At 39.8% G+C, this 12,152-nt stretch overlaps 1 protein-coding gene across 1 annotated transcript in view; it reads right to left on the reverse strand.

Moving 5' to 3' along the window:
* Nucleotides 1-3,243: 3,243 nt before the first annotated feature.
* Nucleotides 3,244-12,152, reverse strand: part of LOC308285272 (uncharacterized protein) — a gene marked incomplete at its 5' end in the record, with an annotated part of 59,138 nt that continues 50,229 nt past the window's right edge. Inside the window, 4 exons of the mRNA XM_080725988.1 lie at nucleotides 3,244-3,692; nucleotides 4,511-4,659; nucleotides 4,935-5,087; nucleotides 9,666-9,838. Of these exons, the coding sequence (XP_080582114.1) occupies nucleotides 3,492-3,692; nucleotides 4,511-4,659; nucleotides 4,935-5,087; nucleotides 9,666-9,838 (676 nt within the window). The 3' untranslated portion in view covers nucleotides 3,244-3,491. The remainder of the gene's footprint in view (nucleotides 3,693-4,510; nucleotides 4,660-4,934; nucleotides 5,088-9,665; nucleotides 9,839-12,152) is intronic.

Here is a 12,152-nt window from a genome sequence, read left to right on the forward strand (position 1 = left end):
TGTAGTTTATTACCATAGCAGTAACTCTGATAATGACCTGTAGTTTATTAACATGCAGTAACTCTGATAATGACCTGTAGTTTATTACCATAGCAGTAACTCTGATAATGACCTGTAGTTTATTACCATGTTATTAACTCTGATAATGACCTGTAGTTTATTACCATGCAGTAACTCTGATAATGACCTGTAGTTTATTACCATGCAGTAACTCTGATAATGACCTGTAGTTTATTACCATGTTATTAACTCTGATAATGACCTGTAGTTTATTACCATGTTATTAACTCTGATAATGACCTGTAGTTTATTACCATGTTATTAACTCTGATAATGACATGTAGTTTATTACCATGTTATTAACTCTGATAATGACCTGTAGTTTATTACCATGCAGTAACTCTGATAATGACCTGTAGTTTATTACCATGCAGTAACTCTGATAATGACCTGTAGTTTATTACCATGCAGTAACTCTGATAATGACCGGTAGTTTATTACCATGTTATTAACTCTGATAATGACCTGTAGTTTATTACCATAGCAGTAACTCTGATAATGACCTGTAGTTTATTACCATGCAGTAACTCTGATAATGACCTGTAGTTTATTACCATAGCAGTAACTCTGATAATGACCTGTAGTTTATTACCATGCAGTAACTCTGATAATGACCTGTAGTTTATTACCATGCAGTAACTCTGATAATGACCTGTAGTTTATTACCATGCAGTAACTCTGATAATGACCTGTAGTTTATTACCATGCAGTAACTCTGATAACTACCTGGGGCAGGTTGCACCACCAGAACGTAAGTTCTGCCCTAAGTTAGGGAGTAAAGTCCTTACTAGAGGCTTAGTAACTACTAGTTAGTTTGAAACTAAGTGAATTACTAACAGGTGTTGCACCACGACTGCTTAAGGCATAACGTCAAAAAAGTCGATAACTTCACAATCAAAGTGGGTGACAAGGTCATAACACGAAAAAACTAAATCTCTTACTTAGGATGTATCCTTGAAGCTAATCTTTCCAGCGAAAAGATGACTTCTAAAGTAATAAATAAAATCAACCAACAAACTCGTTTCCTACAGAGGATCGCCCCAATGGTCAATTTCAACACACTGAAGACCATAGCTGGTGCAATAATCCAGCCCCTCTTTGACTACGGAGTCGACATATGGTATTGTGACGCCCCACAAGCCCTAAAAACTAAACTCCAAACAGCCCAAAATAAACTAATTAGGGTACTGCTTAATCTTCCCTATCAGACTCACCTCACCGCTACTCACCAGTTAAGAGTGGGGTGTAGATGACAGAGTACAGAACTTGCAATGGGCCTGGTGTACAAGATACACTACACCACTATGATACCCAAGTACCTGTCAAAATACTTTATAAACATTAAGGATGTCCATAACTACAACACCAGAGGCAGCGCCACAGATCACTTTCAACCCAGAGTCAAAACCAACAAAGGGTCAAACTCTTTTTTCTGCTATACCACCAAAATGTGGAAAGCCTTACCGAAGGCCATAAAGGAGTGTGGATCACTAGCATCCTTTAAAATTGCCCTGAAAAACCACTTACAGGCAGCAGCCGTTCGCTACTGGTAAAAAAGCTAACCTAGCCCAACCCATACCCTCCCCTGCCCCTTCTTTGTATATACCTACTGTTTGTTTAGACTTACTGTTTTCCTTTTTTTGTTCTCTCATTTTATTTTTCTTTACATATCTACTACTGTGTTCTATTCGTCTATCAGTCAATGTTATATGAGATACTTTAATGGTTTCCTGTGGAAATAAGCTTAGTCTTTTCATGGATCTCCTTTTAGTAGACCTTGTACCAGTGAACTGTACCGTCATGAAACTGTACCTTTTCCTATGCAAACTTCTAATACTTCAATCAATCAATCAATCAATCAATCAATCAATCAATCAATCAACGTAACTAGTAATGCGTAGACTGTTCCCAAAGTAATGTATAGTCACATACAATGACGTCATATAGCTCCCAAATCCAATGAAAACAAACTGTTTCTAGTAAAGAAGTAAAGCTTGTATCGTCTTTTTGTCAACAGACAGAGCTCCGTCTCTCCACTGGCATGTACACAAAGTCATATTGATACGCGTGCTCATGGCGAGCGCATCCCTGCACACGGATTGTATCACAAATTATATTGGCCCCTCATACATTTTTCCCCATTGTGAAGTAACGCAGGGCAGCGCATATTTAGAGGGGAGAAGATCATGGTTCAAGTCGCTGTTGTGCTGTATGTCTGCCGTGGCTATATGCAGTGGTTGAAAAAGTACTCAAATTAATTAAAAAAGTATCAATCCTGCAATATAGAAAAACTCTATTAATAGCAGACGCATTGTGAGCTTGTAGATCGGCTATTTTCAAATGGCAGAAATGTATATAGGGCTTAATGTATGTTTAAAAACAGATGGGTCGTTTCATTGTAGAATTAATTAAATAGCCGATATAATGCTGTCTGCCACTTTAATAGTGTAGTTGCTCTACTCCCATAGGGATAGGTTACTTAGTAAGGACTTAGTGCTGCCCAAAGGCTGGTGTAAATATTTAGAAGTTACTTAGAGATATACGTTAGACTGGTGTAACAGCTGAACTTTTAGTAATGCGTAAGTCTTGACTTAGAAGCCATTTACGTTACAACTAGGCTACGTCTGAACTTAGTGTGAGGTGGTGCAACCCCACCCTGGTCTTTAGCCAGTAATTATAAAGTTAGACCACATGTACATTTACAAAACATTATCTAAAGTAAAACCTCACAAGTTTACGCTGTAATAAAGAAGTAACGGTTAGAGATGTTACCGATCAATCGGCAGTGCATCCGATCAACCAGCCGTTCAGTATGCCCACTTGAGGCCATTTTGGGGTATTGATTTCCAAAGTGCTGCAAGGAATAATTAGTTACTGCTATGATAATAAATACATAGTAATGCTGGTAAATAACTATAAGGCAAATATATAAATGAATTCATGAGTGAATTAATTAAAGTTAAAACATTAACATTTAGAAAATATAAATAATATATAAATAATAACTTGATCGGATCGGTGATTGATCGGTATCGGGTGATCAAACTTTTGTGATCGGTGCTCGGTGATCGGTTCCAAAAAACCTGATCGGACCATTCCTAGTAACGGTACTATAAAAAAGTTTCCATTGCATACAGTACATTGTCAATCAAGTCAATTTTATTGATATAAAGCCAGATCAAAACAGTTTTCTTACACATGACACTTAACATATAGAGCAGGTCAAAACCATCCACCAATCACCCAACAGGGTTTCTCATGTGGTGGATCACGGCCCAAAAGCATGCGGTCATGGAATAACTGTGTATGATGTGTCATTTCTGAATGAAGCTCAATCTTAAATCTGTCTTAAGAACTCTCTTACACTCTTTAACCTGTCTTACACCTGCTCATTCACACAATGGAGATGCGTTCAGGGATCATAGAGTATCTTAAGAGTAATCAGGATAATCCTGCTCATCATTACCATCACCATCACCAGACATTTTTTCATTTATCCAGTCCACATATCTGTGCACATTGGCGTAGACACCAGGCTTGTTCCTCTGAGCACATCCTTCCCCCCAGCTCACCACACCAGAGATGTAATGAATCCCATCCTGTTCACACATCAGAGGACCGCCTGAATCACCCTGGAAGGACAAACAACCACTTTAATACAGAGAGTACCGCTGCTGGGCACACATGCACACACGCACACGCCAACATATTCTCACCTCCAAAGCGTCAAACAACTGACGCGCTGTACTGCGTCGGACGAGGGGACGCTTTGGTTATGCCTACTGTTTCAAGTGTTGGACGCATTGGGTATAGCCAGTGGTCGAAGAAGAAAGGAAAAAAAAGTCGTTCCCGAAACAGATTCGATACCACTATGAAGGGTTTACCAGCCACCCAACGTTATCGTTCACGCCACTATAAACGACGGAGTTGTTTATAGTGGCGTGAGTCGTTTATAGTGGCCCGGGAGCCGCCGCCGAGGGAGCGGCAGCGACCGAGCCGCCACGGCGATCGGTGCGAACGGCGCATGAGCCGACTCAGCGGCATTACCGAATTATGTGCCGTTATGGACAGAATAGTACATTTTGACCAGGGGACTGCTTCCGCGTCCGAATGTGTCTCAAAGAAGGGACTATGTTCTGTTAGTATCCACGTTGTCAAAGATAAAAGCACCAAAAAAGGAATTTCCCAGCCCTCTCCTTAGCTCAGTCGGTAGGGCTTGATGACTGCTAAAAGTAAACTGAGACCCGGGTTCGATTCCCTGTGACTGGAAAATATTCCAGTAAACACAGGTCGGCGCATGCGCACTAAGACTCTCCGTTCGTGTCTGACACAAGACGCTGTAAGCGCTCCAACACGTCGCATGGGTGAAGCTGAAAGCGAGTTGGGAACGCGTCGGGGGGTGAGAATGGGCTGCACACGCACACATACACAAATGCACGCGCACACGCACTTTGCAGCTATCAACTTCTCCGCTCATGTATCCTGCACAGATCATGGTATCATCCAGGCGGTAATTGTAGGCAACTTGGCATCTCTGTTTGGAGATCAAGGGAACAACAGCTTCCTTCAGCCAGTCTGAAAGCTCTGTAGACCTACGCTCTGTGGGCCAAGGACACAGAGAGGCAAAAGACACCATGAGATATATTTTCGTAAGGCTAAACTTCTTTGCCTTTTCTTTTTACTATTTTGAAAAAATATGTTCAAATAGCCGATCTACATCAACACGTTGTGAGCTTGTAGGTCAGCTATTTGAAATATTTTAAAGTGTTTTCATAAGTTTGATCATGTGTAGTTAGATACATACCATATGTGTAGTTTGATACGTACTGTTAGATACATACCATAAGGTTGATCATGTGTAGTTAGATACATACCATTTTGGGTTTTTATTGGTTTAGTGTGACCCCATCCAGAGACCACACACTCCTTGTCATCAGGGAACAGTTGCTTTGGCAGACAGGCAGTTTTAACATGGCGGGTTTCCATGGCACAGAATGGGCTTTCTGTGAAACTCAGCTGGAGTAAAGCTGACATACAGAATGGTTCATAAGTATCTCTGACTAACATGCATTACGTTACAACTAAGGGTGGGGAAGTTAACGCGATATTAACTAATTAACGCAAAATCCTTTTATCGGCGATAATATTTTTAACGTGCGATTAACGCGGTGATTTGAATAAACTAGGTATTTGTCTACCTCCCATGTTGATATGAGTATTATATATCTGTTTAAGGTAGTTTTAGAACAGATAAAAAATATGCGATTAATTTGCGATTAATCATGATTAATTATGGACAATCATGCGATTAATTCGATTAAATATTTTAATCGATCCCCAGCCCTAGTTACAACATAACATTATTTCAATGCTGCTGATAATAATCTTAATTTTTCAGCGCCACTAGTTTTGACACAAACTTTAGAAAGCAATGGTAGGCAATCAGGAGGGAATATGGGAAATGGGACAGATCCATTCTCAAATGTCTCAAACAGTGGAAAAAACTGAAAGGGTCTAATCATTAGACCCTAATGTATTCATGAATGAGCACCTCACTAAGAGAAATGGTGAAATCTCCTGGAAGGCAAGGCAACTAAAAAAACAGGGCAAGATCCAGTCTACCTGGACTGTTAATTGCAAGGTTTTTTATCAGACCAGCGGGTGCAGCAGAGAATTCTAGGGGAATGTGTATAAAGAGCATTGACCAGCTTGATAAGTATGAATGAGGCTAAATATGTGTTTTGTATCTCAGGGGGTAGCGTGACATCTTTTCAAAAATGACTGGCATAGATAAACTACCTAAAGGTTTAATCCTTGCACATATTAATATATGTAGCCTGAGTAACAAAACTGAAGATCTTGCTCTATTCTTGACATCTAACAAAGTAGACATACTAGCTATTTCGGAAACTCATTTGGACAGTCTTATTGAAAATCCAAAGATCAAGCTTGCTGGATTTTCTGTATATAGAAATGATAGAAATAGGTTTGGTGGTGGAGTTGCCATATACATAAGAGAACATCTACCTGTTAAATTAAGAAATGATCTTATGGCTAGTAATATAGACGGGTTATGGCTTCAAGTACAACTACCACACCTAAAACCAATATTAGTGGGCTGCTGTTATAGGGCACCAAGTACCAAAGTAGAATACTTAACTGAATTTTGTGATAATGCTGAACAAAGTAACAGAGGAAAATAGGGAATTGTCTTGGTGATGTAAATGTGGACTATCTGGCTGATAATTGTCCTCTGAAGAAAAAGCTTAAATCCATGGCAGACATCTGTGGATTATCTCAATTAAAATTACAACCTACAATAATTTCTGTAAATAATACTGGGTCTAGAACTTCAAAATGTATTGGCCATATTTACACTAATACTCCTGAATTGTGCTCCACAACTGTATCTGTACCTGTGGGTTTCAGTGACCACAATATTATTGCAGTCTCAAGGAGAACAAAGCTACCCAGGGCCTGTCCTAAGGTTGTGATAAAGAGAACATTTACGAAATTTAATGAAGAGAACTTTCTAAAGGAACTTGGACAAATTAATTGGGAAGTGGTATGTAATGTTGATGATGCTGAAATTGCTCTTAATATATTCATGGATAACTTTATGGGAATTGCTAACGATCATGCCCCTTTAAAGAAATTTACAGTTAAAGCCAAAAGTGCACCCTGGATTGATATCACTTTGAAAAATCTGATGTCACAAAGGGATGAAGCCAAAAAAGTGGCTGTTCTTTCAGGTTCTTCTTATGACAGAAAACACTACTGTGAATTAAGAAACCATGTGACAAAAATGAAAAGATTAAAAAAGAAAAGTTATTATAGAAAGAAAATCTTTGAGAGTGGTAATGATGGTAAAAAAATATGGAGTGTACTTAATGAAATTATGGGTAAAGAATCTAACTGTAATGCTTTCATTGAAACAAATGGTGTTTATCTAACTAAGCCACATGAGATTGCAAATTATTTTAATGAATATTTCGTGAACAAGGTTTCAACACTTTTAATCAAGTAGATGCTGTGTTGGTGGAAAGGTTACTGAGCATGTTGCCTGTTGGGGGTGCTGTTGGTACTGACAACCTGGATAGCAGGCTGTTGAGAATATCAGCTGAACATATTACTAAACCTCTTTGTCATATTTTCAATCGATGTTTGATTAGTGGTGTATGTCCAAAGCTGTGGAAGGAAGGACAAATTATTCCACTACCAAAAGACACAAAGTCAACTTTCTGTGGTCCCAACAGTGGGAAGCGCTCACTATCCCGACTATCCGCTGTTCCGACATGGTCGGCATGTTAGTTACTTAGCGTCGGCAGGTTAGTTACTTAGCGTCGGCAGGTTAGTTACTTAGCGTAAGGCAGGTTAGTTACTTAGCGTAAGGCAGGTTAGTTACTTAGCGTAAGGCAGGTTAGTTACTGAGGTAAGGTTTACTGAGGTTAGGTTTAGGGTTGGGGGTAGAGTTAGGGTTAGTTTTAGTGTCGGAATACCGGCCCGTCGGAACACTGATGCGGACCCCCCAACAGTAGGCCTATAAGCATTTTGCCAGTATTAGTAAACTATTAGAAAAGATTGTGTTCAAACAAGTACAAGATTATTTTTCTGACTATAATTTATCAACTATGTACCAACATGCTTATAGGTCTGGGCATTCCACCTGCACTGCTTTAACACAAATGTCAGATGACTGGTTGACGTCAATTGATAACTCAAAGCTTGTGGGCACAGTGTTGCTTGATTTTAGTGCTGCTTTTGATGTGATAGATCATGACATTTTAATTTCCAAACTTACTAGTTATGGTTTTAAGTCCTCTGCTATCCTGTGGTTTAGAAGTTATCTCTCTGCTAGGTCACAGAGAGTATATTTTAATGGTGCCTTATCAGATAGTAAGGCCCTGTGCTGCGGAGTTCCACAAGGAAGCTGCCTAGGACCCCTTCTATTCTCTATTTTTACAAATGATATGCCGTATGCAATAAATAGAGCTAATCTAACAATGTATGCTGATGATTCGACTCTGTATTATGCAGCCCCCACATGTTCGGAGCTCAATCAAGTTCTGACTAGTGAGCTCAGCATAATATATGAGTGGATAAAAAATAACAAACGTATTCTGAATATTTCTAAAACAATTGGTATTATTTTTGGATCTAACTCTAGATTATCAGATAATCCTAAATTAAATCTACAAATAGAAGGTAAAACAATACAACAAGTAAGAACTGTGAAGCTTCTTGGACTCTGGCTTGACTGCACATTGTCATGGTCTGAACATATTGACAAGGTTGTTGGCAAAATGGGAAGAGCTGTGGGAATAACTAGGAAGTGTTTACCGTTTTTAACATCAAATCTGTTTCGTCAAGTTGTGTGCTCATTGGTGTTATGTCATTTGGATTACTGCTCTGTAGTATGGTCATCAGCATCTAACGTTTTGCTTCAAAAATTGCAAGTTGCACAAAATAAGGCTGCCAGACTGGTTCTGGGTTGTTCTTATAGAACTAGTGTGAAAGAAATGCATGAACGTCTTGCTTGGTCAATGGTCAAAGAAAGACTTTCTGCTAGTTTACTTAATTTTTTTCACAGTCATTAACACTCACACACCTACATTTTTTTATAAGAATATAACTAGTTGTTCAGAAATCCATACACATTTTACTCGTGCAGCGAGTGACGGACTGATCACTTTTCCACTACTTAAGTCTAATTCTATGAAGAGGGCTGCTTTTTATAGAGCAATTATGTTATGGAATAGTCTTCCAAATGAACTTCGCAACACCAGAGAAAAAGCCTGTTTTAAAAGGAAACTTTATCTTCTTATGTATACCTAACACATACAATACAAATTTTCTTACTTTTTAAATTTGTTGTATACATGTTATTTTATTTTTGCGTGATGTTTTGTGTAATGTATTTTTGCTGATGATGTATTTCTTTGTATTTTTTTTTTTTTTTTTGTAATACCTTGATATTTTATATATTTGTAATGTATTTTAATGTTTGGACCCCAGGAAGACTAGCGGCTAATGGGGATCCGTATGAATAAACAAATAAACAAATAAACATTTGATGACATGACTTTAGAGATATGTGTACCGCTTTGTGTTATTTTGGGGCAAAATCTGTAGAAGCAGTGTTAAAAAATCGGCCTAATGGTGGCGCTAGAAGAGGGGAATGTGAGAAATCAGGGGCGGGGGTTGTGATTTGCCATCCAATTTGCGTGGTTTTAGGCCAAAATGCTTTAGGAGCAGTGTTCGAAAAATGTGTTTTGCAAAAATGTATCTGATGGTGGTGCTAGAGGAGGGCCATGTGAGAAATGAGGGGTGGAGGTTGTGGTTTGGCAGCCAAGGAGTGTGTGTGCAAAGTTTGGCATGGATAGGGGCAACGGTGGCAGAGATATGAATAGGGCAAAAGTGTGACGTGACATGTGACGGAGAGACTGATATCCGGTGGAGGTTTTGATAGTAACTGCGACCTGACGGTCGCAACCATTTACTGAAACTTATTCACTGGCTTTCTTTAAAACAACATGTTATAATAAAGTCATGTAAGAGGAATTCTCTCTGAAACTGTACTGATGTTCATGAAACCATGGCCTCACCAACGTCATTATTGATAGCGATGCGTGAACCATTGGTGCGTGAACCATTGCTGAAAAATTCCCTGTAATCCTCATGAACGATGGCTCTCAGCACAGGGATGACCTGGTCAGAGTCTTCATCTCTCATAATGTTCACTCCTCCCAGGACCACCTGCATCTCCTTGGAACTGTTACTGTAGAAACAACCATCATTCATTAAGACCACCTGCATGTTACTGTAGAAACAACCATCATTCATTAAGACCACCTGCATGTTACTGTAGAAACAACCAGTCATTCATTAAGACCACCTGCATGTTACTGTAGAAACAACCAGTCAGTCACTGAATGTACTTTAGAACAGAGACTGTAGAAATAGTATCATGCAACAATAGTTTATCAACCAATATGTAATTAAAATGTATTATTATGTTATATTATATAGCCTGTTGGGCACCGGCCATCTAAGGAACAATGTATTCATATATTATAGGGGAGAGTGGGGTAAAGCGAGACACTTTTTACATTTGCTCCCCTCTAGGGAAACTAAGATATATGGGATGTTTCCTAACAATGGAAGTTCAGAATGTAATCAGAATGTATTCAAGACAAAAGGCAGTGAAAATATGATTGATTAAAAAAAAGTGGTCTTGTGTCTCAGTTTACCCCAGCACCTGGGTAAACTGTGACAGACCAGAGATATCAAGGGGGTAAAGTGATCCACTCGGAGGGGTTCACCCGTTCAGGCTGGCAAAATCTCAATATTCAGAATTCCCGTTGTTTCAATGTCCCAGTAGTCATGGTTAGGGTTAGGATTAGGGTTAGGTTTAGGGTTAAGGTGAGGGTTTAGGGTTAGCATTCACCAGGTTGGCATTCTCCAAGACCGTAGTCCGTGGACTACACTGATCTAGTAGATAGAGTTGGTTAAGACCGTAGTCTGTGGACTACACTGATCTAGTAGATAGAGTTGGTTAAGACCGTAGTCCGTGGACTACACTGATCTAGTAGATAGAGTTGGTTAACTCTTTGAGCGCCAGCGCCCTCTAGGGGCCAAAGAATGCCAGCGCATCTCTCATAGGCGAGCGCTTTAGCTTCCAGGACTTCAGCTTCCAGGACCTGACGTGCTCACGTTCATGTACGGCATGGAAATGTCCCGGATGAAGATGCTAACAGAATGGCTATTCCCATTTTGTCATCTAAAAGATCATTTTTGGGCGATTTCGCCGTAAATAAACCTCGCGCCGCTTTCCTAAAACACAAAAAAGAGATATAAGCCTTTAAAGATGCGGTCTTTCATTGGATTAGGCGGAGATTGGCGATTGCGTTCACAAATTACGGCCGGCCGGGACGTTGTTAGCTTTCGGCTAGTAGCTACAAAAGTCAAGCCAGGCTTCAGAAGGCCTCTTATCATTTTATTCATATAATTAAATAAAGCTGAACTACTCCGGGATCGGCACACTCGTGTACTCATCGGAAGCGGCGCCGAACATCGGGTGAACATTGGGGAGCTCAAAAATGTATTTTAAACCATTTTTAATGGAATATATCGTCGGACAGAGTAGAACGGCTAGCTGGCTAGCGGCTAGCGAGCCAGGACCACCCACGACTCTACAAGCAGCTCGGGGTAAGTGAATTAATAAAAAAAAGATTGTATTGGATTGAAATAAAGCCGAACTAGTTCGGGATCGGCACCAGATGAGTTAAGACCGTAGTCTGTGGACTACACTGATCTAGTAGATAGAGTTGGTTAAGACCGTAGTCCGTGGACTACACTGATCTAATAGATAGAGTTGGTTAAGACCGTAGTCTGTGGACTACACTGATCTAAGATAGAGTTGGTTAAGACCGTAGTCTGTGGACTACACTGATCTAGTAGATAGAGTTGGTTAAGACCGTAGTCTGTGGACTACACTGATCTAGTAGATAGAGTTGGTTAAGACTGTAGTCTGTGGACTACACTGATCTAGTAGATAGAGTTGGTTAAGACAGTAGTCTGTGGACTACACTGATCTAGTAGATAGAGTTGGTTAAGACCGTAGTCTGTGGACTACACTGATCTAAGATAGAGTTGGTTAAGACCGTAGTCTGTGGACTACACTGATCTAAGATAGAGTTGGTTAAGACCGTAGTCCGTGGACTACACTGATCTAGTAGATAGAGTTGGTTAAGACCGTAGTCTGTGGACTACACTGATCTAGTAGATAGAGTTGGTTAAGACCGTAGTCCGTGGACTACACTGATCTAAGATAGAGTTGGTTAAGACCGTAGTCCGTGGACTACACTGATCTAGCATGGTGGACTACACTGATCTAGTAGATAGAGTTGGTTAAACATGGTGGTCTAAACTGATCTAGTAGATAGAGTTGGTTAAGACCGTAGTCTGTGGACTACACTGATCTAGTAGATAGAGTTGGTTAAGACCGTAGTCTGTGGACTACACTGATCTAAGATAGAGTTGGTTAAGACCGTAGTTTGTGGACTACACTGATCTAAGATAGAGTTGGTTAA

Source organism: Nannobrachium achirus, assembly GCF_963921795.1.
Source record: "Nannobrachium achirus genome assembly, chromosome: 5".
NCBI lineage: Eukaryota > Metazoa > Chordata > Actinopteri > Myctophiformes > Myctophidae > Nannobrachium > Nannobrachium achirus.